General features: G+C 46.4%; 1 protein-coding gene across 2 annotated transcripts in view; it reads right to left on the reverse strand.

Moving 5' to 3' along the window:
- Positions 1 to 7,206: 7,206 nt before the first annotated feature.
- The window catches only part of COL4A2 (collagen type IV alpha 2 chain), a 218,523-nt gene continuing 199,701 nt past the window's right edge, over positions 7,207 to 26,028 (reverse strand). For both annotated transcript variants that reach the window (XM_058276427.1, XM_004447021.5), the window contains exons 37-48: positions 25,739 to 25,846; positions 24,792 to 24,899; positions 23,728 to 23,799; positions 21,607 to 21,732; positions 17,845 to 17,961; positions 17,164 to 17,325; positions 16,957 to 17,055; positions 16,429 to 16,575; positions 16,127 to 16,243; positions 14,532 to 14,723; positions 12,657 to 12,943; positions 7,207 to 8,377 (exon numbers count right to left, since the gene is read on the reverse strand). In XM_058276427.1, the coding sequence (XP_058132410.1) occupies positions 8,120 to 8,377; positions 12,657 to 12,943; positions 14,532 to 14,723; positions 16,127 to 16,243; positions 16,429 to 16,575; positions 16,957 to 17,055; positions 17,164 to 17,325; positions 17,845 to 17,961; positions 21,607 to 21,732; positions 23,728 to 23,799; positions 24,792 to 24,899; positions 25,739 to 25,846 (1,793 nt within the window). In that variant the 3' untranslated portion in view covers positions 7,207 to 8,119. The remainder of the gene's footprint in view (positions 8,378 to 12,656; positions 12,944 to 14,531; positions 14,724 to 16,126; positions 16,244 to 16,428; positions 16,576 to 16,956; positions 17,056 to 17,163; positions 17,326 to 17,844; positions 17,962 to 21,606; positions 21,733 to 23,727; positions 23,800 to 24,791; positions 24,900 to 25,738; positions 25,847 to 26,028) is intronic.

Here is a 26,028-nt window from a genome sequence, read left to right on the forward strand (position 1 = left end):
CACATATACTCCCTGCTTGTTTTGGGTTTTTTTGCTCGTTGTCTGCTCTTTTTTTTCCGCTCATCTGCTTGTTGTCTGCTCGTTGTTTGTCTTCTTTAGGAGGCTGGAAACCACACTTGGGCCCTCCCATGTGGGAGACAGGTGCTTAACTGCTTGAGCCACACCTACTCCCTGAGAGCAAACTTTGGAGGGTTGGGGCCCTTTCTTGAGAAAGGATGGCAAAGTAAGGCAGAAGACTAGTATGGCAAACAATGGAGAACATGTTTCATGAGTTGTTTTTTTGGGTGGTTTATGGTAGACTATTGTTGAATGCCCATGACTTCTCGTTTCTGGGCCACACCAGCCCAGATCCCTCTGCTTTTGCTTCAGGGAGGTGAATTGTCTCTAAGATGAAACTCTGATGTAGCTCACTGTTTGCAGCTGGAGCTCCTAAATTCAGGCATCCTGTTACTGAAGCAGAATCTTGAGGTCCAAAAGTCTAGTTTGCAAAAATAACCTACTGAAAAGTGAAAATAGATCCATTTGATTGCTTTTACTCAATTAGACTTAATTTGCTATTGTGTAGTTAGAAGTTATATTTATTTTCCATAAAGTGAAACTTTGCTAGTAACCTGTCTAGGAAATACATCTGGGAAATATCTAGAGATCCTGTAATCTTTCTTTGAAGGGCTGTGGAGGGAGAAAAAGAACAAAGTATCGTATGAAATTATTTTGATTCTATTTCCATCTGCTCTAAGCACCTGGCAACTCATTTCCTAGCCTGGCCACGTGTCCTGGTGATTGATACCCGCGATGGTACACTCTCCATCAACTCCATTAAAGAGTTTCCTCCTTTATTTGTAGCCCTAAAAAATAAACTTCACTGTGGTTCCTTTTAAACCAATTCTGCCGAGTCTGACAGGCTCTCAGCTGGGGTCTTTTCCTGTAGTAGAAACTTTTCCTGTACTAACTGCTCTCATTTCTGCTGGGGTGAGAGACTGTTTATTCGGCAAATTCCATCAAGCAGTGCCTCTCTCCTCAGCACTCCCTGGTGCTGTGCTATCAGGAAAGTTAAAATGATGGCTTTCTGGCAACTCTGTGTTCTGGGCTGTGTCTCCAAGTGGACTTCAGATATAGCCTTGATCCTGGCTGATGAGGGAGGCACTTGGTCAGAACCTACTCCTGTATTTCCAGTCCCGGTATCACATGACCCCTGGTTCCTGACTCTTCAAAGTTTTGAGAAGCTCCAGATATTTTGAGTTGGGTGAACCAGCTATAGGAGCTGGTGCCAATTTCTCCACTGGTTGTGGGTTTTGAGCTTGTGACCTCCAATTTCCCTTCTTTTTATACAAATCCATCCACTCTAGGGATGGTAAGGCCAAGATACCATCAGTTGTAGGTTAAAACTGCCGTAAACGATCTTGAGACCCACCACTAGGAACTTGTCATTTGGGGCTCCAGAGTGTTCTCACACAGATTAAAAGCTTTTTTCCTCAATCATATCACATAGTTTACCCCTGAGGAGTCACGCTGGCAGTTGGGGTCATGTTTGGCGTGGGTGTCAGGGACGTTTCGGGGTTGGGTATTTTGCAATTTCGGTGGTGTAAGTCCCGTTTCCCCCTTCTCACATGCTCCAAGGCCTGATTTTAATTGAAAAAACAACTTTGTCACTTCTGACGTGACTTCCTGGTTTAAACAGAGCTGCGTGCTCTGCCAGTAAAATCATCTTGCGCAGACATTCTGTCAACACTTCACCTCACAGGAATGCAAAACTTTCCCTGATAGAGGAGCAGCCTGGTGCTAGAAACCTACAAAACTGTTCAGATTAGAAAGACGGGTTTCTGTCTTCCAGAGAGTGGACATGCCACTGAGCATGCCCCTATACTTTCTTATGAACCTAAATAAACAGAGCAGCTATTAAAGGATGGTGACCAAAAAAATAAAATAAAGGATGGTGCCAAATTATTTTCAAAAGGTAAACCCTTGAAATTCAGGGACCCAGCGTTCAGATCGCCAGTAGTGGTCTCATGAAGCGTTTGGACTATTTTGAGGGGAAAATTCATTTCAGCTGTGGTTGGTGGCATCTGGGACAGTACTTTCCCTTTTGTGGCTAGGTAGGGGGTTGGGGCCATCCCACCACATTCCTCTCGCTTAGCCTTATTATAGTACACAAACTATTTGTTTCAGCAGTTTTCCCTCTGCAGCAGGAGGTCTTGTCAAGCCTTCTCAATTCTTACAGATCTTTTGAGCTTGCATAGTCAGAGGGCAGGATTCTGCTGGACGTCCTTTGCTCACGTTACAGGTTTTCTTTCCAGTTTTGTGGTCAGTCTGAGCTGTGCACTGAAAAAGCAGAAGTGCTACTGGCAAAAACAAACCCAAACAATGGGGTATATTTTTACCTTCAAAGGGAAATGCCAACAGTACTGGCTATCAGGCACCACACTCCTTTGATCAACTCCCCTCAGCCCTCCACCCCGTGGCCCGTGTGGCAGGAATCTACTATTCCCATTTTGAGGAAAGGAAGCTCAGGGAGGTTCAATACCTTGAAGAAGTTCCCACAGGCAGGAGCAGCATGGGATTTTGACTTTTCTGACTTAAAATGCCACATTTTGTTGTTGCAGTATTTGTTCTCTCTCACAAAGGTTGGTTTGGTTGTTTGGACTTCTAACTGGCAGATAACCAGCTGTCCCAAGAGAAGTTGAACATCGCCTCTTTTTGAGGTATGGAGCCAAGGATTGAACCCAGGACCTGGCATATGGGAAGCTGGCACTCAACCACTGAGCCGCATCAGCTCCTAGTAGCCTCATTTTGTCCCCCAAGTCCTCTGAAAAAATAGTGGGGGGTGAGCAAGCAGTCTCATATAGACGATTCCATAGGCAAAGCACCCATAGCATCCTGGTGCGGCGAGCAGTGTGGACCAGGCCTGTTCCCCGCGAGGTTGCTGGCAGGCCTGTGAAGCTGCTCCTTTTATCTCCAGGATATACATGTCTGTCTCCTGTGGGTCCTTTCAACCCTCCTCATTTTGTCTCACCCTCTCGTGCTCTCTGCTCATTTATCCGTCTTTGTGTAGCAGAGGGGGAGCCTCGCGGAGGGAGGAAGGTGTGGGAGATGGCAAAGCAGAGTCTTCCTCGTCTCAGCACAAGAATTCCTTTTCCAGAAATCCTGTACATAAAACTGATTCCTCTTAAGTGTAGAATTGGGGATAAGTCAGCTCAAGGCAAGATCGTGGTTCTACCCCACAGAGAAGCTGGATCTGGTCCTATTAACGATCAAGGACCTCTGCTGAAATCACAGTTTTATGACCAGTTTATGCCATAGCAGGATCCGCATCTTCCAAGCTTGCCTCCACCCCCAGGCTGCCTTTTGCTCTTGAGCTTTGGCTCATGCACGGGAAGCAGAACTTCTGAGTCACACTTGCCTTTCACAAGGCTCTTCCAAGAACCAGTCTGCGGACACTGAGGAGGCGTCGGGGTCAGTGGAGTGTATTGTACGTTTGAGGGGATAGAGGGTCCTATCTGTGCTCCATCTTATGTGGCTTTACAGTGTGAGTGTTTTAACTTGTGCACTCCAGTCCTCCAAATAAAACCTAGTTAACTAAAAAATCAGTTTGTGCAATTGAAAATATTCCTCACAGTCTAGGACTCGATCTGTACGTGGTGGTGACTGCAGGGTTTTGAGGTTTCAGAGATAATGCCTATAAATTGTGCCTCGGGGCTGCCTGGCACATATTTGGTGCTCAGTAAACGGCAGCGTCAGCTTCGTTTTTGGAGGGAATCTATAGGTTTGGACTTTAATTCCTTTTCAAACTACTTGCATGATTTTGAGCAAGTTAACTTCTTTTTGTGAAATCTTAATTACAAAATGGGGCATATAATTCCTACCTTTCAGAGTGGTGGGATACAATAAAATATTCTTTGAAAGTGCTTAGGAGACTGTGTAGAACAATGGAAGGTGCTCCAAAAATGTTCCCTTTCACCTACAATTATACCAGTTGAAAGATTTTACCAGGGTAGCTCGTCTTGGTGAGAAAACAGCGAGAAAGCAATTGTTTCTCCACTTTCCAGTAACATCAAAGAAAAAAATCAGATTAACATTAAAGCAGAGTTCCTTTTTGAAGCTTTGATTTTACATTTTTTTGTTTTTTGGTGTGTGCTTTGAGGAACTGAGCTAGCTGAGAACCATATAGGAAGTTATGTGTGTGTGCACGTGTGCTTGACTGTAAAATACTTATACAAGTTCCTCTGATAAATGTTGGAGAGGACGGTGACCTCCCACAAAGCTGAGGCTACAAGGCTGTTCAGGAGAAATTTTGCCCCTGAGTCAGCTGAGAGCAGTTTTACCCTGGAAAACCATGTTGCTGCTTCAGGAGAAATCATTAGAAAGACTGAAATCGTGGTCCTTTCTAAAGTGGTGTCTAGAGAGGGATTAGCTTTGAGAGGGTCGTTTCAGACCAGTAAGCCACAGCTTCATGTGCCCAAGGTAATTGCTTAGCTCTGCCGGCGCTCAAGTCCACGTCTGTATTAGAGACGTGGGCTTTCTGAGCCCAGCAGATTGACAGTGGGTGAGTGGCAGGCTTGTGGAGCCGGACAGGTGGGCTCTGAGGAGGGCAGCTGGGAGAACACTAGAGTCAGAAAAAACACTGGCTCTATTGGAATTCTACCACTGTCTTGGCGAGGGAGGGGCTGCCGAGAGGTATTTTATGAAGTCAGAAGTGATTCTAAATTTCAGGGCAACTGCTCTGAAAATTGTGAGACACCATTAGAGGGACATTCAAATGCGGTCACCCCTCGGGCTGAAGTGTGGTTTGCTGGCCTGGCGAGGGGAGCGGCCGCGGTAGGCCTAATTCCGCTGCCCCCATAATAGGGTGGTTGGTCGGGCCCACCGCCACCCCTGAAGGAAGCTCGGCATGGGTGCAGAGTGCCCTTGGGTCTCCCCTTCTCGGCAGCCATGCTTCCGCGGCCGCCCCTCCTCCCGGATGGCGCCACAGGATGCCTGTGGGGCGGCACCCTTCTTCTTCTTTCTCCCTGCGCAGGCACAGGGCGGAAAATTCCAGTCTGCCCTTTTCCCCTCCCCTGACAGCAGCAACAGCCAGGCGTGGGCGGGAAACTCAAGTCTGCCCTCCACCCCAGCAACAGCAGCCACCAATCACTAAGCCCTGCCACTTCCCCAGCAACAGCAACAGCCAATCCCTAATCACCACCCCTCCCCCGTCCAGTACCGCCCACTGACCTTTCTCTGGCAACCAATCAGAACAGGGCGTGGCTTCGACCAATCAGCCTTCCCCAGCCCCTATAAAACTGTTGCCTCTCCCTCAATAAAGTGGACATGCGTGTTTACCTTGTCTCCGCGGTAGTTCTTCTGCTGTGCGCCCTCCAGTCCTGAGAGCCCCCGACAAGGGCCTGGCCTCCCTTTTCCCCAGTTCATCGCCTGCTTCTCCGGGCGACCCCTTCGTCGCCGGCTTTGCCGGGCGACTCCGTCAGCCGGACCGCGCAACCCCTGTGAGACCGATCCCTCGTCCCAAGCGGGACCGACCCCTCGTCCTGAGCTGGACCGACCCCTCGTCCGCAGCCAGACCCCACCTCTACCGACTGAGCAAGCCGCTGCATTCAAATACACATATTTTGGGGCAATTATTCCTGGCACTGAGAAACTAGACTAGAAAACTCTCTTGTGCAGTTGGCAAGGGCTCATGAAGGACAGAATTTGACTTTTCAAGGATCTGAGTATCTAATGGTCTGATTCAAGACAAGGACGTCTACATCAGTTATGCTGGAAAGAGCTCATGGGCTCCTTTATATAAGCAGATAATTGCGGTTACAAAGTATTAACTTATATGTGGTTTATATTTTATAGTCTACATTTTTAATCCAATTCTGTTTTGGGATCTTGATCTTATTCTTATTTATTTTAGTCTCAGGTCAAGCAGCTTTTCATGTTTAATACAGGGCAGGTGACTCTGACATGTGAAATGCACACAGGCATCAGACTTAAACCGAGCCAAGTAAGGATGTGCAGGACTCTGACATACTTAATGATTACCCTCTTGGTAGTGGAGATTGGAGTTTGGAATAAACCGCTGTCTCAACAAGCTTCTCAAAGAGTTGCTGTGCTGGGCATCTTTCAAGCCCTGGCCTCACAGCCTCTCTGCCCACTTTCAAATGTGGGAACCGGCTTTGTTAGGTGTAGCATGACGGTACCTTGCGGGAGCTGCACCTGGCTTCTGTGCTGCCCCTGCCTGGGATGCCGGCAGGAGCTTGCTCAGCCAAGCTATGTCTAGGCATTCCCGGAAGTGTGGGGAACTAACACCCCTGGGGTGACCCCTGACCACTGCGGACAGAGCTGGTGGGTAGATGCTGCTCTTTCCCACCTCAGTTGGACAAACTCAGGCATCTTCCATGCCTTCCCTTCAGTGGCTGCCATCAGGATTGAGCCCCAAGTTGCTTCCAGTGGTAACCACGGCCGCAATGCACCCTCCTCCTCCCGCTGGCTTTCCTTCTTTCCTGGTTTAACTGCCCGGTCCCCTCTCCACTTCCATGGAATCACTGTGCAGACATCCTGGTGTCTGCTTTTGGGGGAAATTCAAGTCAAGACCGTTCCTTATCTATCTCAAATTTAATGAAACGTAGAATATTTCTTTATGTGGAAATTCTTCTTAGAAAACACTTAGTATGAGCTTGATTTTAAAGAGTAAAAATAAATTCTGTGAGTTGGATTTCCACATTTGATTTCAAGAGAAATCAGAGCCAGAAACATATCTCGGGGACTATTTCTTTGAAACACTGAGATTTGCATTTGAGATGCTGTGCTGGAACTAACTGAATTACTTTGGAAATACATTGGTAAAGGACTCATCCTCTGGATTCAGACTGGTGGTGGATGTGATGTTTTCTGTAAGTATTAATGAATTACAGACACAAACACACTTTTCTAGTAAACAAATGACAATATAATAGATTTGAAACCAAAAAAAAAGAAAGAAAGAAAAAAAAAGGCCTCAAAATCTGTGCAGCATATTTGGGCTCACAGTTGAGGTGTAAGCTAGAAGCAGATGCAAACAGTGTGTGAACAGAAGTGAGCCTGGCCTCAGAGAAGAGGACCCCATCCAGAGTGAAGTTCACAGCTGAGCTTCCACACAGCTCACGAGCCCAGGTGCAGTGCTTCCTATTCCTTGGAGCACATTTTTATGCTCTACGAACATGAGAACATTAAAGCAGCCAACGATTTGGGTTTTAAAAATGTTCAAAACCAAATTTTATTTTGTGGTAGTTACACAAGGATAGAGTAGTCATAAAAGTACAACTCACTATAAAGAATGGAGGGTGGAATCTTCATGCTAACTCAGGGCAGAAGAAAAATCACTTCTGACGCTTTTTAAAAAGTTTATCTTCAAGTATCATTGCTGACAACAGACTGACTATAAAGATCTCTGCTCCTATGTGAATTTTGCAAACCCAGTGTGGGAAAAATGACAGCTGGTGTGTGAACATCAGTTAATTTTATAAAATAAAAAGCACCGTTTGGCCATCCTGAAGTGATTAGGATAATTCACATCAGCAGCGGGTGGACTGAGAACAGTATCTAGAAGAAAAGTGTTGTCATCATGCTGGCTAGAAATTGGGGCAAAGCCCACCCACAGGAGACCCTCGTATAGGAATAAGTGACAATGAGTTCAGGAGCCCCTCGGGCCTTCAGCCGGCCCTGGCGGCACCTTTTCAGTTGCTGCTGTCCTGTTGTGTACCACTCCATTAAGTGAGTTAAAATGATATGAGCTCTCTGCGGCTTTGAAAGTACAATGACTATATACGTACATATTAGTTAGCTACACCTAGTGGCATAATAATCTCGTAGGATCTGATGGGGAGCGCTCCACCTGTTAATTAACTATTTGGAAGGGTCAGAGTCATAAGAAGGCAGGGCTTCATTCCGCAGTGGGACGAGTGGCCAGAGCCTAGTAGGTGAGAAATGCGGCTATTTGGTGTAAGTGCTGGTGCTGAATTCCTTTGGTAGACTTTGTCGTTTTTTACGAAAAAATAAAATCGACTTTTGGGTCAGCCTCTGAGGTAATAAGTTAAGAATAAGCACCAAAACGGATCCCGCCCCCAGCGTGCGCTCTTCGCGCGGCGCTCCCGGCTCGGGAGCCTCACAGGTTCTTCATGCACACCTGGCAGCGGCTGATGTGCGTCCGGATGAGCCCGGCCTTGAGCGTGTCGGCATTGGGCGAGCCCTGGAAGCTCTGCTCGGGGATGGTGGTGAGCCAGAAACTGTACTTGTTGGCGTAGTAGTGGCAGGTGCCGCGGCCCCCGTTGCACTCGATGAACGGCGTGGCCCGGAAGTCCTCCAGGCAGCTGCCGGGCGACACCAGCGACTGCCCGCCGCCCTCGTCCCCCGCGGCCGTGTGCTGTGCAGAGGGGGGGAGACAGGGCGGGATATGAGGCCAGCGCCCGGGAGCCACCGGGGGGCCAGGTTATCAGCTGCGCGCGCGGTCTGTTTACCCATCAACGAGGGCTCTGCGGACAGACGCCCTCGTGCAGCAGGCATGCTCTCCAAGACGCCCTCGTGCAGCAGGCATGCTCTCCAACGCGCGGGCACTACTTCCCAAAGACCACACGCGGGCGGCTCAAGCTATAGACATTTACTCTCCAGTTCCCGAGCCTGGAGGTCCAGACCAAGGTGTCAGCAGGGCCCCGCTCCTTCCGTAGGCTCCAGGGAAGCGTCCCTCTGGGCCTCTTCTAGCTTCCCGTGGTCGCTGGCAATCCCTGATGTTCCCTGGATTGGAGCTCCAGTCGCTGCCTCCGTATCCCGTGTGTGTATGTGACTATGTGTGTGTGTCCTCGCCTCCTCTTATAAGGGCACCAATCACTGGATTTTGGGCCCTCCCTGATCCAGTCTGGCCTCATCTTGACTTGATTACATCTGCAAGGTCCCTGTTTTCCAAACCTGGTCACATTCACAGGTACTATTCGTTAGGACTTCGACACCCCTTTTGGGGACGCACAATTCAGCCCACAACACAGTGTTCAGCAGTAGGCGTTTGGCTAAATAAATCATGTTACATTTGCGAAGAGAAGCATGGGTATTAGAGTGTGCTGCAGGTGGTGTTTATCGACATGATTGAATCTATAACTATAATGACTAAATTCCAATTTTAAAAATTATCTACCCAGTTATCCATTGATGGAAAAATGTCTAGAAGAATAGATACTAAAATGCCGATCATAATTTTTTAAAAGAAAAAATTAAAATCAATATTTGGGTCAGAGTCTGAAAAATTAAAAATAGCAGCCAAGTAGGTCCCCTGAGCACCTCCGTGAATGTTTATGAATAGGTAATAGAGGATGAGGCGTTTTAATTTATTCACTTCTTAAAATCCCTATTTGCTGGTTTTTCTGTAATTGAAATTATTTCTCAGCCTGAGGGTTGTTAACAAGTGACTGGCTGTTACTGAGATGACTGAAGTCTGACACAATGGTGGCTAGGAGCCTGGGCAAGGCATCCGAGGGGAGGGAGAAACCCAGAATGGGCAGGAGGGCATCTTACACCACCTCCTTTCCTTTGCGATTTTAAATTCCACTCTCTTTTGGTTTCATAAACAGTGTTAGCTTTTATTAAGGTACATGGTAGATTCCCTGGATCACAGAATTTACATATATAGATAAAAGGGTCACGTGGCTTGATCAGCAAGTGGATCGACAGAACATTAATTCAGAACAGGGCTATCTCAGAAGCAGTACTCAGGGGGAAAAAGACTATACTGTCATATTTTGGCAGTGACCGCAGTTTAGCTTTTTTTTCCAGATAAAACAGGAAAAAACACACAAACCACCTCACACCCAAGAAACCAAAAACACCTTTTAAAGGTTTTCTGCACACAATACAGAAACCTTTCCAACCCACAGCTGCAGTGTTCTTTTTATTGTAAACATTCAGTGAAAAGCAAACTGTGTCTCCACACGGCATCTCAGGCCTCACTTTGATCTGAAGGAGCTGAGCCTATGCTGTGAGCTGACTAAGTGCGTTGTGGGAAGGACACTCCTGGGACTGTGAGGAGTATGCCAGGACAAAGCCCAGCGCTAGCGGAGGAAGTGAAGCAGGACTTCAGAGGCTGGCCCGGGACAGCGGTCCTGCCCGCCTTGCGAGGGCTCTGAGCTCAGCCCCAACACACACCCACACTCATGCTGACTCACACCCCCCAATACTGACTCACACACCCACTCACACCTCACACTCTCATACACCTATACTTCACACACATGCTCGCATTCATACTGATACACATGCTCACTCATACACCCACTCATACCCACTCACACATACTCCTCACACATACATTCATACACCCACTCACACCTCACACCCACTCACACATACTACTCACACACACATACACTTATATACCCACTCAAACCCACACTCACCTCACTAGCACCCACTCACACATACTACTCACACATACACGCATACACCCACTCACACCCACACACACACCTCACTCACCCACTACTCACACATCATACTCGCACTCACTCTGATACACCCACTCACACACCCTTTTCCAGTGTGTTTTTCTCAGCTGACAAGCCTCTGGCTGCGGGACTCACAGCAGCTAATGTGTCTTAAGGGTCACCTTGGCAAGTGGCTAAACCCTGAGAAGTGGCCTTGAACACCTTCACATCTTATGGGAAACTACAGTAGCCTGAATTAAAAAAGGGAAACCTAAAAATCACGGCTGGCTACATGTTATTGTCAGCAGAAGACCAGTTTTGAGAAAGAGCCCTGAAGGAGTGAGGAGAAATAGCTTCTGCTGAGACAACTCCTGCTGCCTGCCTGAAGGCCACCTGTCTGTCCGGGGCTCTGCCCCTGTCCTCTGTCCCAGCATGGCTCGCATGGGGAATGCCGAGAACACATCCCATGAGAGCACTTGTTCTAGTGGACAAAGGAAGGGTGAGCAAGGCGATTAGTTGGGCCTCAGCACTGACCCCCCTTCCCCCAGCTTCCTAATTCTGTTTGGAAGAGTGGGCAGAAGTTTCTCTGAGGCTGAACTGTGTCTTCTCCTTTCCAAAGTCAACTCTTGTCTATGTTGCCAGCAGTCCCTAACCTCTCAAATGTGACCCTAACCTTATAGAATGGATCAAAGGACTTTTAATGCACAGATAAGACACACAGTTGTGTCTTGGGATTTAGGTCTTTGTCTCCTAGACAGGCAGACAGAGGCATAGTTAGAGGTTAATCCATTAAAACCTCATTTATACCACTAGGGAATTTATCTGTAATTCTTAGAAGTTAAGGTCTATCAAAGCCATCTGCCCTGAACCCTTGTTATATTATTTAGGCTTTGGGACTCTTGTCATCATCTTATTACCCATGCTTTTTGTGGAATGTGTCAGATTCCAGCCTTGCTGGGTTACTAGGCATTTAAGCAGCAGATAATATGAGCAAATCCTATTAGGCTGTCTTAATTACATTAATTTAAAGTGTAATTGCTAACAAAAGATGGACCCTCTCTGAACTTTTTTTTGGATATTGTACAATCAGATTTCATATAGGAGAAGGCTCATTTATTTTTGAATTTAACAATGGGAGTTAAAAAAGTAAAATAAAAGAAACCTAAGTTTACTGCCTCCATTACCTTTAGACATTATGAAGTTGTGAAACTGAAAGAAGGTTGCTCTTTAGAATCCCTCAAAAGTCCCCTTCAAATGATCAGCTTTTTGGAAAGTAGAAAGTGTGCCTACCTTTGCACAGAATTTAGAATCCTGTTTCTTCATCATTGGAGCTCACTTTTTAAAAATATGAAAATATCAATATTCATTTATTTTTTCCTTTACTATAGTTCTATCCATTCCCATAATCTAGATTTTTTTCCTACTGTTTTGATAAGATTATCAATATTAGGTAATTCATATATTATTTGTGTGATATATGAAATATTTAGCACATTGGGTATCCAATCAATATGATGTGAGTTCTGACAGTTATAATAAATATAAAAGGAATGGAAGACCAATTGTCCTTAAACTGGCCTCTCCTTTCTCCCCACAATGGTATATAATGTAATAGCACTGCTAGGGGTGACACAGTGGTTCAGGCCCTTCCTTTGATGTTAGGCTAAACCTAACCTGTCCAAAACTGAGGGTTCTCTCTTTTATACCCAAAGAAACTGATATTCCAGGGCTTTCCTCAACAGTATATATCAGTTTTAAATCAGCCAGTTAATAGATCTATCTTGAGAGTATTCTAGTTCCAAATAGACTCTATATAAAATTCTTATCTGGATAATATTTTAGATAAAAATCTCCCCTATATTTAGTCCTCTGGTAAACCAAGAACAGCTTATCTTTGGTGTTGTGCTTGGTAAGATGGACAACAGATCAACTCTACCCAGTTACAGCTCATAAAAAGGCTTGCCAGCAAATTAATGGGCCCCTTCTGGAGGGTGGCAGCCCTGTGACTTAGCACACTGAGCCTTTATATATTTTGGCTCTAACTCCTCCCCCTTGTCGAAGTGACCTTGTGCAGGGCACAACCTGAAGAACCATCTGTATCTATGGCTGCCCTGACTGATTTATTCTTACAAAGACAGCTGTTTCTACTTTTACTAAGGCAGGCTGTGGTTGGGGAGAGGAACTAGATTTCAGTCTGGTTCCATATTTGAGAGAAAGCAGGAAAGTACCACATACCATGAGGAAGGAATATCCGATCCACAAACTTCGCCACCCAGCTGGGCAGTGGGGAATGGAGACATCTTGGCTGTGGACTGCTATAGCGATGGCCGGGGCCTCGCAGACAGAGCAGCGGCTGATGTAGGGCTTGATGTCTTCTTCGACCACAGGCATCATGGGCAGCGGGGCGGTGGTGGAGAGCCAGTAGGATTTGTCATTCCGGCTGGCATAATAGCAGACATCACCGGGGTTGCAGTACAGGAAGGGCATTGTGCTGAACCGCGCCAGGCAGGAGCCTGCCAGGCCTGCCGGAAGAAAGGTATGTGAGTGTGGCTGCGAGCCTGCTCCAGCACGAAGTTTCTCACATCTCCCTCTGGATCATGGCAGGGAGCAGGGAGCTGTGTCTTTACGGTAGCACCCTGGGTGAGGGTACGTTAGGGAGGCCTTACTGCATCCCATAGTGCCCTCCCAGAAGAAATTCTGGCCACTCACAGGCCCCAAGGGGCTCTATTCTCTCTAGTACAAAAGACTGACTTTTATCTTTCTGCCAGAGTGAATTATGTAGCTGAGCAGCTTTTCCTTTTTGCACTGATTGTGTAAAAGCTTAGAGCCACATGGGTGGTCCATCTTTAGGAAATATGTGAAGTCCCCTGACATGCCTTCAAAGACTCATTCCCAGCTCCATTTTATGTCCTTATCCTTGTTTGCGTTTTGTCCCACTTAAAAAAACACACACGCACTTTATTATGGAAGTAGAACATAGATATGAGAATGTGCACAATCATAAGGACTCAGCTTAGCAGATGTTCGTAGACTGAACACAGTGTAACCCACACAGAGATCAAGGAAGAGGACATTCCTAGCAGCTCCAAAAGCTCCCCTGTGCCTTTCCCATGACTCTCCTAACTGCCCTCAGTGGTAGCTGCTGCCCTGACGTCTACCACCATAGATCAGAGAGTTCCCCCTCGCTTTTTTTTTTTTTAAAGATTTATTTATTTATTTAATTTCCCCCCCTCCCCTGGTTGTCTGTTCTTGGTGTCTATTTGCTGCGTCTTGTTTCTTTGTCCGCTTCTGTTGTCGTCAGCGGCACGGGAAGTGTGGGCGGCGCCATTCCTGGGCAGGCTTCTCTTTCTTTTCACGCTGGGCGGCTTTCCTCACGGGCGCACTCCTTGCGCGTGGGGCTCCCCCATGCGGGGGACACCCTTGCGTGGCACGGCACTCCTTGCGTGCATCAGCACTGCTCATGGCCAGCTCCACACGGGTCAAGGAGGCCCGGGGTTTGAACCGCGGACCTCCCATATGGTAGACGGATGCCCTAACCACTGGGCCAAAGTCCGTTTCCCCCCCTCGCTTTTATAATTTATGCTCGACACACCTGCTGCATCCTTTTAGGTCACTTTCATTACTTCTGGCAATGAGGCTTACTTCGATAACTACATCCATAAATACCCATCTGTGCACTTTCCTGGGAGGTGGGGTTCTAGACAGGAAGGACTCATGTTGATCCCAGCCCCTCGTGGCCTCCAGCCCACTTGCAGCATTTACCCAACATGGGGCAAAATGAGGCGAGCAGAGCAACTGGCAGCCTCCAGCCCAAGAGGGAGCTGGGAGGTCTTGAGCCCCACCTCAGCTTGCCTCGGTGATACCAAGTGAGAAGGCAAGCCCTGCATTGCTGTTCTGTGATTTAAGCTGTCTGTAAGACCTCAGCATCAAAGGCTATTTTAATCTTCTCCGAAATCCCCAAGAATGTGGATTTACCCAGCACCTTCAATCAGCAGCAACTCATCTGTCTAAAAAGAGTTCATGAATCTCACCACGGCCTTTTGATCATGACCCCCTCCAGGGCCAAGGCACTGAGCAGGTGCTGTGGGGCACTCTAGGGGCAGTACCTACCCAGGTCCTGGTTGTGGGCCTTCTCCTGGCCTTCGAAGTACAGCAGGCTGTAGCCACTCCATAGCTTGTTCATGCCCACAGGGCACATGGGCTCCTGGTCTGTCTGGCTGTGCTTGACCAGGAGGTAGCCGATGCTTTCACTGCGGCCGGGCATGCCAGGCAGGCCTGGGCTCCCTGGACGTCCCGGCTCACCTAGGGCCCGAGAGAAAGCAGCCCCCATCTTTAGCTGCCCTGTGAAAACCTCGGGCCAGCAGAATGGCTCAGGACGTTGCCCAGGTACATTTAGAATGTGCTGTTCTTCTCTTTCCCCCAAGTACGGGCCTTGTCAGACCAAGAGCCTCAAGGGAAGGCTTTGACCTAAATTAGTAATCAGTCAACACTAAATAACGGTAATGATGGCACTAAACAAGTTAGCTGGATCTATTCTTCAAATAAAGGACTCAGTCTCCCATACTAATTGAATGTTCCCTCCAGGGTGGGCCCAGCGCTGAGAGAACTAGAACATCTCAGAGCTGAAAGGAGCCTAAGAAGCATCACAGCCCAGCCTCCCATCCAAATCTCTTCCACCCTCACCAGTAGGCCTCCATTTGCTGGACACTTCCACGGGTAGGTGGCTCATTTCAATTCAAGCTCATTCCACACTTTGGACCCCTCCACGGGTTAGAATGTGCTTTCTCATGCTGAGCTGAAATCTGCCTTCCTACAACTTCTACCCAGTGGACCCAATTCTGCACGTGGAGTACAACAGGATGTCGAATTTGTCTCCAATGTGGCAGCCCTTCAAATATTTGAAATCAGTCATCCTGATTGATTGTCTTTTCCTACTGGCCCCTCCCCTTTCCAAGGGACATGTCTTGCAGTATTTCATTGCTCTCTCATCTGACATTAGCTCTCTGCCCTTCACCACTTTGGTCTCTTGCCTTTGGATGGCTCCTGTTTGTCAATGTTTGCCTTTTGATGTGATTCTCCCACATTACCCATTATCTTCTGGCCATGGGGAAGATGGTAGATTGTGATTTTGTTTGATCTGGACACTAATGCAATCTGCATTTAACTTTTATCACAGCTGCTCAGATGATTAGTCCAAAGTGAGCTTAAGGCAATTAAAATAAATCTCCACATTTTGGGGGGAAGATTTGTTATTTCTGGCCTGTCTCATTCTGCATATGTACAAATAATTTTGAGTAGGAAATAATGCAGTACTGTACGATGACTCCTGTTAATTTAATTTGCTTCTTTTAGCTTATTGTCTCAGGCCTTCAAGTTCTTTCAGATTTTGACTGCAAGTGTATCAATTACGGCTTCCAACTCTGAAATACCTGCAAATTTAGAGTGGAGGAAAACTAGCATGCCTGGGGGCGCTTTTTGTGTGAGGTGTTCTGATAGGCACAGACTATTCTGGAACATGTCCAGGAATGGTGGCTTCACGGCCTTGCTAGACAGGCTAGGACTGAAGAGCAGAAGAGGGTGGCAACTTCCCTCTCTTTCCTCAGCACTAACTTGATCGCTCCCTAAGTACGGCAGCCTGTCTGGCCCACAGTGGAACATGGAAGGAGCTCTGTGCCCTTTCCCTCCTTTTGTCATTCATCACTTACCTTCTTGGCCAATGGGCCCCTGGTGGCCCACGGGTCCTTGGTCTCCCCGGAATCCTGGAACAGCGGACACGCCCCCTCTTCCCTGGGGCCCTGCCTTTCCTGGTTCCCCACGAAAACCTGCACAGCCACCAAAATGAGAATGAGTGCAGCCGGAACAGAGTTGACAGCGCTCAGCAAAACCAGTGCTTAGCAAATGCTTTTAAGCAAGAAAACAAATGAAAGCAAAACAAACAGGAAAAGAAACCTTTTCCTAGAGACCCTGCAGGACGGGCCTCCAGGACAGTCAAGCTCGGCACTCCTACCTGGCTCTCCTGGAGGGCCTTGGGGTCCCATCTCTCCAGGAGCCCCAGGACGGCCTTTCCTTCCATGGGGGCCCACGGTTCCCAGTTCAGGCACAATCCTCTGGGGGATTCCTGGAATTCCTGGGGAGCCTAGAGAACCAGGAGCACCTGGAAAGGAGAACAACGAACACATGAGAAACACTTTGCTATCCTGCTCTGAACTCTATTCTGTCTTTTATCCATTGAAACAAATCTTGGTGCTTCCCAGAAAAACCTTACTTTCTAAAGATGAGGCTGATATGAACTCATCTGATGGGCAAGTCAGTGCCTGCTATTTAGAAAACTGGTTTTCCATTTGCCAAATCCCTGTGAGTGCTACAGCAGGCCTGGTCTTGGTTTTCTCTTTGCTATTTAGATGGTAAAAAGGATTATGACTCTCTGAGCTTTAGAGATGTCCCCAAGCCAGAAGAGCTAGGACGAGATCCTGGGAAGCCCACTCATGGCGACAGGTGTCCTAAGATGATGCCTTTTGCAAGTGTGTGGACTTACCAGGGCGGCCTCTGTCTCCTTTGGGTCCCTTGGGGCCTCTGTCTCCCACACTCCCTGTCGCACCGATGTTTCCCATGAATCCTTGTTCGCCTCTGGGTCCTTCAGTACAAACAGGTCATTAAGGACACGCATTGCTAGAGATGGTTACTCCATTCCTTTCTGCCCAATGCTGTTTGACTCCCCGTCCTTCAGCTTGGGCACTGTTACCTTTTTCTCCAGGAATCCCAAACACTCCGGGTCTGCCTTGGGGTCCAGGATCTCCTACCCATCCTTTGGTCCCTGGGTTTCCAGAAGCTCCTGGATTTCCCTCATCTCCTTGGTTCCCAGGAAGAGCAGCTGGTCCAGGTGGCCCTTGTGGGCCTTGGTAACCTGTAGAGGTTCATCACAAGGAACGGGAGTTCAAATGGCCTTGAGGAAGGTGCCAGTTCTGCTGATGAGGGAACTGGCTGCCGAGTCCTCTCTGCGGTAGGCACCCGGGCAACCAGATGCCAAGGTCATCCGTTTAGCGGATTATCTTTGGCAAGTTTTCAACACTGGGCGGGGGTAGTCATCTTTATACCATAGCTTTTCAAAACCCAGCTCATATATGGTTAGCAAATACACATATGCAAATACAAAATAAATGTCTTATCTGAGCACCATATAATGAGGAAGATGACCTGCATATTGTAAATTTCCATTTCCTAGAGACTGTGACGGTAGAAGTGACTGAGTGTCGTGCTTGTGATGGAAGTAAGTGTGGTTAGGACGATTGATACTGGTTGCTGCTCTTTTGATAGAAGACTAGACACAGTGTGGAAATGACAGCATATTCTGTTCCTAAAGTAAATGGGTTAGCAGCTCCTGCCACCAGATATTTCAACCCACAAATGCATAAATCCTGTTTACCTTTTAGGCCAAATATCCCTGGTGACCCCTTTTCACCAGGTAACCCAGAGATATTGGAAGGGGGAGTGACTCCTGGAAATCCCTGCAGTCCTGGACTCCCAACAGGGCCTCGTTCCCCTTTGAATGAAAACAAAAAAAAGTTACTTTTATTATCAGCATCCAACTTTTTAAATTTTTGTTTTCCTTTTATGCCACAAAGGGTGACACAGGGACCAAAGATGTTCTGGGACCAAGGAACATCTCAGGGTTATAGCTCTTAGGGAGTAGGAGGAGGCAGGGGCCACCTCACCCATTGCCAGGAGTGATGAGCCCCCCACTCCCACTCCCCATTCCACCTGCCAGGAGGACACTGGACTCAGCAGGTTCCAAGGATCCATCTCGATGTGGGCTCTTCGCCTCTTGTGCATTCTCTTTGGTTCAGATGATTGCTTGCCCATGCCTTAGCTAGAGGGTCAAGCTTGGCAAAGAAAGTGAAACTCAGACTCACTGGTATTGCTTCTTGTTGACAGCTCTGTCAACACATGTGATGGGACGGAAGGCTACAGTACTGGCAAAATGAGGTTTATGCATTGCATTAATATTTTTAAATCATCTTGGATTCCAGCTAGATAGATGGTTGACTCAAAAGTTGGAGAACTTTGGCATTAAAAGAGGACTGACCCTTGAGGGAAATCACCCAAATAAGGAAATATGTGAAAATTTTGCTCCTCCTGCCATCAGTCAACAAGATATTACTGAGTGACTACTATGTGCCAGGCAGGTGCTGGTGCTACAGATACAATGGTGAGCAGAAACAGTCATGAGCCGGGGAGACCTTTAGTTGCCCTCCTAATGACTATAAAATCATTTTGTTGTTGTTTTAAGGTCTGGGATTAAGGAATTAACACTAAAATGCTGCCCCAAAAGGTCAAAGTATCCAGAGACAGCATCATCTCAAGGCTAGAGGAAAGAGTGAGCTGGGGCTATACACTGCAACTATTTGACAGTGAGAAAGGGTACAACAATGGTTTCTTGTATTTTCCTTCCTGTGGTTTCATGACTAATATACACCCATCCACAACATTTACACATTTTCTTAATGGAAGATTCTGATATCCATTGCAGGGGAAATGGTTGTTTGTGCATCCTTTTGACTGGAATGAAGATTCTGGGAGAAACATTTCTAAAAGTGTCCCTTTAGTTGTGCTAATTACAGCCAATAAACAAGTGAATTTATTAGACCTGAGGGTATTAACGAGTGGCCATCTGTAATCTGATATAAAATGACACCAATCGAGCTTCTGCTAACTATTGTCACAAACTAACCTAAGCAGTTGGTGAGCATCAGTGAATAAAGGCAAAAACTTCTATGTTAGATGATCCAGTTAAATACGTAGATTGGCCAAATTCAAAACATAATTCATTAAACTACAATGATTAGGACTATGTTAATGAGAGCATTTAGTCACTTTGTTGGAATCAGGATCAAAACAACTATGTTAACCCCCATGGATCGCCACAACTATTGAAATAAAAAGATCCTGACTAATGGAGAAAAGCCATTTTGCATAACTATCACCCTAGCATGAACTGATTCCTGAATGTCAGCTGCAGAAGTAGTTGAGGTTGCAAATTCTAGCTTAAAATGCCTGATGAAGTTCATCCAAGGGAAGACACTAGACTGGAATGATTTCCATATTCTCAGAGAAGAGTCCTGACTGACCATCTGTGAATGTCGTTACAGATAATCATCATTCCCTCGTTACCATCCTGAGACCATTGGGCTGGATGAAGTGTCTCCTCTGTCCTGGCCTCCAGAAACTGCTCTTCAGTCACCAGCTCCCAGCTCTGGCTTTGGGTTATTGTGATTTGCATGGAGGAGTGAGCGGTAAGGGAGCAATGGCTTAAAAGAGAGGCACTATGCCTTTTAGAATTATTCTGAAGTAGGCCACATGTTCCAGGTCTCTTTAATGGACTGCAGAGAACTACACAATAATTTCAAGAAGAGCTGTGATAAACTGACATTACACAGATTGAATGTAGAGTAGGTGCATTAAAGGTAAGCTAGGGATTATCTGGAGTACACGTGCATTTTTCAGGTGGATGAAAAAAAGTTATCCCACATTTCACAGTATCCATGTAAACAAATATTTATTGAGCATTTACCACATCCCAGGCATTTTAAGAAGGTATAAACCTTGTGAAAATTGTAATCTATTCCTTGTCAATTTCAGGGCCTGAACAGCATGTGGTATGAATCAAATGTTAAAAAATCATTGTAATACAAATAATAATAGTTCACATTTGTGAGCATCTCCTATGGGCCTTGGACGGTGCCTGTACTATGTCACTGACATCTCACTTGATTCTCATCTCCGTGGGGCTGGCTCTAGTTGCCACATCTGTCCCACTGCTGAGCAGCCAGACCCTTTTCAAACAGCAAAGCAGTGAACTGATATCAGGATACTTTTGGGAAAAAAAAGCTATGTGTTGAGTTTTTTTAAGCTATATGCCATAACTTTACATATATTATTTCATTTAATCTTCCCAGTAACTAGCCAGTACATTTTTATTCTTACCTTACAAAGTAGAGAGAGATTTAATAACTTGGCCAAGGTCATAGTGCCAACTGAGAGGCAGAACAAGAACTCAAACACAGGCAATTTGACTTCAAAGTCATGGGCATGGCCAACTCTGCTGCTATGTTCTGGGGAGGCTTGGGCTAGGAGACTGCTCCTAAATTCCCATCCCCTGATCTTAGGCTGAGACCATGCATTCTCCCAGGACACAACAAATCTCCAATGGGCAATTCCTAGCCTTTCTCCTACCTTTAGATCCATACCAGAGGGCTTGGATATCATTGAATTCTGGAGTTCAACAGCTATTTCAAAGTGGAAAGGGAGGTAGCAGAACCTGGAGATTCTGGATGTGGTCTGTGTGCCTTCAGATATCCCCTTTACCCCCCAAAAAGTACTGAGTTCTCCTCCTATGTGTGCTCTTTTTCTAGCATTGGTGGGAACAATGAACTGGAAGCCCGAGAGTGTCTGTCATCACTCTGGAGCCCAGTGTGTGCCTGGGCCACTCAGTCCTGGTGTGCTGCCTAGCACCAACACCTGGGCCACAGAAATGCCCCCGGCTCAAGGCTGCCACGAATGGGCCAAATGCTGGGATGAGTGGGGGCGTGGAGAGGGAGGGAGCTGCAGAGTGTCAGAAAACAAACACTGGGGTTAGTAAGCTCCCACTCATGCAACTCAGTACTTTGAATAAACTCTGGCTCCTAGATATTGGTTTCTATTTTTATCTAGGAAACAATTATCTTGATTTTGGCTCAAGCCCCTGGCTGGTAAATGGGACAGGCTGGGAGGTTAGTTCCTACCCAAGTTCCAGGATCAGTCAAGCTTGGCTTAGCTCAGAGGTAGTAATGCATTTATTTATTCATTTGGTTGACAGAGTCCTTATAAAGGGCAAGCCTTGGGGATACACAAAGAAGACAAGACATGATCCCTCCTGCCAGGGAACTTAACAGTTTAAGCTTAGCAAGAGATGGGTGGTCAACAACTAACCTTGATGGGATAAAATACATTTTCTAATAGAGTCTAATTGATGGGAGAGTGGCCAAGAGGTTCTGCAACAAGAACTTCTCTCCCAAGAAACCAGTACTGTGCCACACTTCTTTCCAGCTTCTTATATCTCAGATTCATGCAGACACTCTGGCAATACAACCTTTGATTGGGTTCTGGTTATATAAATAGTACTATTTGCTTTGAGAATGTCTGGCCTCACCTGGAGTTCCTTGCTCCCCTTTTTGCCCTGGGAGTCCTGCAGGGCCTGGAAAGGTGTTGGGCTCTCCTGGTTCTCCCCTGTCTCCTGTAGAACCTGGGAAACCTGGGTCTCCAGTGATGTCTGCACCTGTGGTAGAGTCAGAACAGGAGCGACATCAACATTTTCCAACTGTGCACTGTTGATTTTCCTACGTCACAACCAGTAACGCTCTTTAGTGTGACTCAAAAGTATAAAAGCAGAAGGCAGCACTGGTGATTTCAGCTTGCTATAGTGGCCTCAGTGTCACAGAATCGAGGTTGGGAAGGGATCATAGGGACGACAGTTGAACCCCTTCATTTTATGGGTGAGAAAACTGAGGCCTTTCAGAAGGTCAAAATTCACAGAAGCAGTTGATAGTGGAGCTGCCATGGGTCCCTGGCTTCTTGGCTCCTATTTGGTGTTTTTGCCATGGTGCCATAGTTAGGTTTTAAAAGAGAAACACTGTTTAAAATCTTCCAGTTCTCATATCTGGTGCTCAAAGCAACTAGTGGCAACAGCAAGAGGACTTGAAAATCTCCCTTCAGTTGCCCATTGAAACTGGAATTAAAATTTAATTGGAACATGTGTGTGTGAATTTATATGTGATAGGCACACATATAAATGTACCTGTAGAGATATGAGTACTTGGTTACATAAAATATCTATAAAGTGAACATCTAATGGCAGCTATAGGATTATGGGTGATTTTTCTTTTGTATAAATGTATTCTCTAATTTTTCTCCATGGAACATGAATAACAATTTGAAAAAACAAAGCAATGTTTTATTTCTTTAAAAAGGCATATCAACAAGAAAATGATTCCCTCATTGTTCTATGTGCTACAAATCTTATTTCAACTAATGAATTAAAGAATTAAATGAATAAGCAGGACATTCAATTTTAAGATTAAAAAGATGAAATTTAAAATAAAGATGTTTCAAAGGAGCTACTGAGTTTTTCCATACCGTGCCATCACAACTTCTTGGGGAGGGAAGGGTAAAGGGAAGCTTTCTGCAGAAAACTGGTGTTTCTTTTCTTAGGACTAAATCAACAACTGGAAGGTATTGTGATATTCCAGAAGAAACCAATGATGGAAATCTTATTCTGTCATTGGCTTTGGGAAACAATGGGGCTTTGTATCCCCCTCAAAAATTACATTAGAATAGTTTACGAAAGCAGCAATAAATGCTATTGGAGGTGTCAGTTCTTTTTCTCCCATGGAACAAAAAGCTCTGGTATGTCATTACCACTATTCAAAAATAAGAGCCCTGGGAGCCAGTTGTCTACCTAATGGCAATGAAATTAAAGATTTTGGCTGAAATGACTGAACAGTTGAGGGACACAATTGCATCCCAAACATCCCTAAGATGCCGCTGAAAGAGCAATACATGTACTTTTCCTTCAGTAAGCCTGATAAGATCCATTCAAGACAATTTTTGCCTTAAAGGAATGGATGCTTAAAAATCACATCTCCTTGGGAAGTGGATGTGGCTCAACTGATAGAGTGCCTGCTACCATATAGGAGGTCCAGGGTTCAAACCCAGGGCCTCCTGACTCATGTGGTGAGCTGGCCCATGCGCAGTGCTGCCACGCGCAAGGAGTGCCATGCCATGCAGGGTGTCCCCTGCGTATGGGAGCCCCACACACAAGGAGTGCACCCCAGAAGGAGATCCGCCCCACGCGAAAAAAGCGCAGCCCGGCCAGGAGTGGCTTCGCACACACAGAGAGCTGACGCAGCAAGATGACACAACAAAAAGAGACACACATTCCCAGTGCCACTGACAAAAATGCAAGTGGACACAGAAGAACACACAGTGAATGGACACGAGAGCAGACAATGGTGGGGGGGGGGGGGGGGAAGGGGAGGGAAATAAATAAATCTTAAAAAAGAAAACACCACATCTCCAGAAGTCTGCAGAACCACAGGAGACCATGGCCACATGGTCACTTTTATCCAGCTGCTCCGGGATGATAAAATAGTACTTCATGAAACCCATCCTGCTTTCTGATCTGTCTCCCTCCCTACAGTCGAAAACGGCAAACGCAATACAGAGTACCTCCGCTGCTGGGTGCAACTGCAGGGCTAGGGTGGCTGAGGAGTACCTGGAGTTCCTGGGAAGCCTTTGGTTCCTGGCAGGCCGTATAATCCAGTGATTCCTCGGGAGCCCGGGGGACCTGTGGGAAGTCCACTCATCATTATTTCATGCATAGGGGAGCAAAGAGGCTTCTGATTGGTAGAAACCCTTAAAATAATTCAGAATTATTTTTGTCTGCTACAATATTGGGCATCCATCCATACAGTTTATTCAGACCCCTTGCAAATATGTCACAGTTAAGCCATTTACTCTGGCATGTAAACAAATAATGTTTATGTTACTCAAAAAAACCATTTAACATTAATGCTTTTTCATAGAATAACTTTTATAGACCCATCAGAGTCCCAAGGGACCTGGAAGAGCTCTGTCCCAGCCCTCTTGACGTTTGAGTTGCTGACATATATTTGACTTGTAAAAACTGTGCTTGAAACAACAGAAATAACCTGGAATTGTCTCCCATCCCTCTGAGTTTCCGAGGATAAATACTTCTAAAGTAGCTCACCGGAAATGGGCTACAATTCTATGATGTGGGTAGTGAGCGTGGCAGAATGAACACATGTTGGGGCTGGGAGCAGGGAGGCGGAGCGGCTCATCTTTAATTCTGTGCCAAGAGAGGAGCGGAGGGCCTGCCTCATGTATGCTTGGCCCGTGCCAAGGACGGGTAATGTGAAACTGCTAAATCACGCCAAGTGGCTTGGCCGGACTTGGCTTTACATTGGAATGCAGGCTGAACCATCTGCCCCTCTGATCTCGCCTCCTGCACTACTTCACGGGCAAGCGCACCCCAGTGTCTCTTTGGGAAGTTTCCATTCATCTTTCCTGGAGGTCCAACCTTCTTTGAGATTAGGGTATCTGCCTGTCTTCTGACTGGCTTGGACAACTGAAAACCCTCTTCTCGGTGTAGTTTTTGTGTCCACAGTAAACCACAGATGAAGTGTGTCTTTTATCTTCTAGAAATCAGCTTTAAGAGAGGCTGGCCTGGCTCAGGATGCCCTCCTCATAGCCCCGCCAACTCTGGCTTTGGGTAATTGTTCCCGCCTTGTGTCTCTGTACAGGAAAGAGCTGTTTTACCTTGTGAACCTGGAGTCCCTGGCCAACCAGAATCGCCTTTTTCCCCGGGCACTCCAACCCGTCCAGGATCTCCCTGTGGTCCCGGAAGCCCTGTCAAGCCTGGAAAGCCTGGGGGATAAACACATCATTAAGTCTGAGAAAAGAGGGAAAATCTTCTGAAGACCCTGAAGGGAACTTGCCTGTGCGTCAGGCTCCCTGTCCTGGCTGGAGGGGAAGGTGGTTTGTGGTAATCACTGAAGGACGTTTTAGAGGACTGCAGCTCTGAGTCTGGCTAGTAATTAAGTATCTTTCCCTCGAGGCCAGAACGCCATTGGCTTTACAGCCCACATTCAAGTTCAGTAGGATTAGCTCAGCCTTGCCAAGGAGAAAATAGCTTGCATTTTTCATTCTCATCTTATCATCCAAATGAAAGTCTAGAGAGATCCCTTGAAACAACTCTCTGAGAGATTTAGTTCCGCTTCTTAAAGTTCACAGATGCAGGATAAAAACAAAACAAAAAACAATAGCAACAACAATGAAAAGCATGAAACTAGTTCCCTCTTTTCTTTCCTTCATGAATTTAGGAATCTCAAATGAACTTCTGCATATTCCAGTGCATGAAAAGGGACCCTCTAAAAATAATTCAGTCTGTTTTTATATGAAAGGTAGATGTTTGCTACAGAAATACTTTTTAGTGTTTCCACATGCTTCCCCCTGTTGCTGTAGGTTTTTACCCCACAGCCCACAGTGGTCATTTGGGCTACTGTATTTTAATGTTTTCTCTCCATAGTCCTGGTATGAAGGCAGAGCTAAATATATGATCAACATCCCAAATATATTTCCTATGGTTGAGTGTGATTGTAGCAGACAAGGAAATAGGCAAAATTGTACCTTTGCTCTGAGGGTCCTGGGGATTTAGTCAGTGTACCAGGGGGTCTCAGTTGCACATAGTTTGCCACTTGGCTTACCTGTTTGTCCTTTAAGTCCGGGAGGGCCTTGGGCTCCTGTTGGGCCCGATATTCCGGGGAAGCCGAGGTCACCTTCTATTCCTTTCTCCCCAAAGAACCCCTTCAGACCTGTAATGACAGATTTGACACTTGGAACAAACCACAGGCCTGTGTCAAACCGGGGCTTAGTGCTTTTAGGGTGGTAGGAAAGCCAGTTAAGGGTACTGCAGTGCTAGCCTGATGCTCTTCTGTTTGGGGATGGGAAGAAATCCCTATCTCACATGCTCCTTCCTCAGTTAAAATTTTACCTG

The sequence above is a fragment of the Dasypus novemcinctus genome, chromosome 15, assembly GCF_030445035.2.
Source record: "Dasypus novemcinctus isolate mDasNov1 chromosome 15, mDasNov1.1.hap2, whole genome shotgun sequence".
Lineage (NCBI taxonomy): Eukaryota > Metazoa > Chordata > Mammalia > Cingulata > Dasypodidae > Dasypus > Dasypus novemcinctus.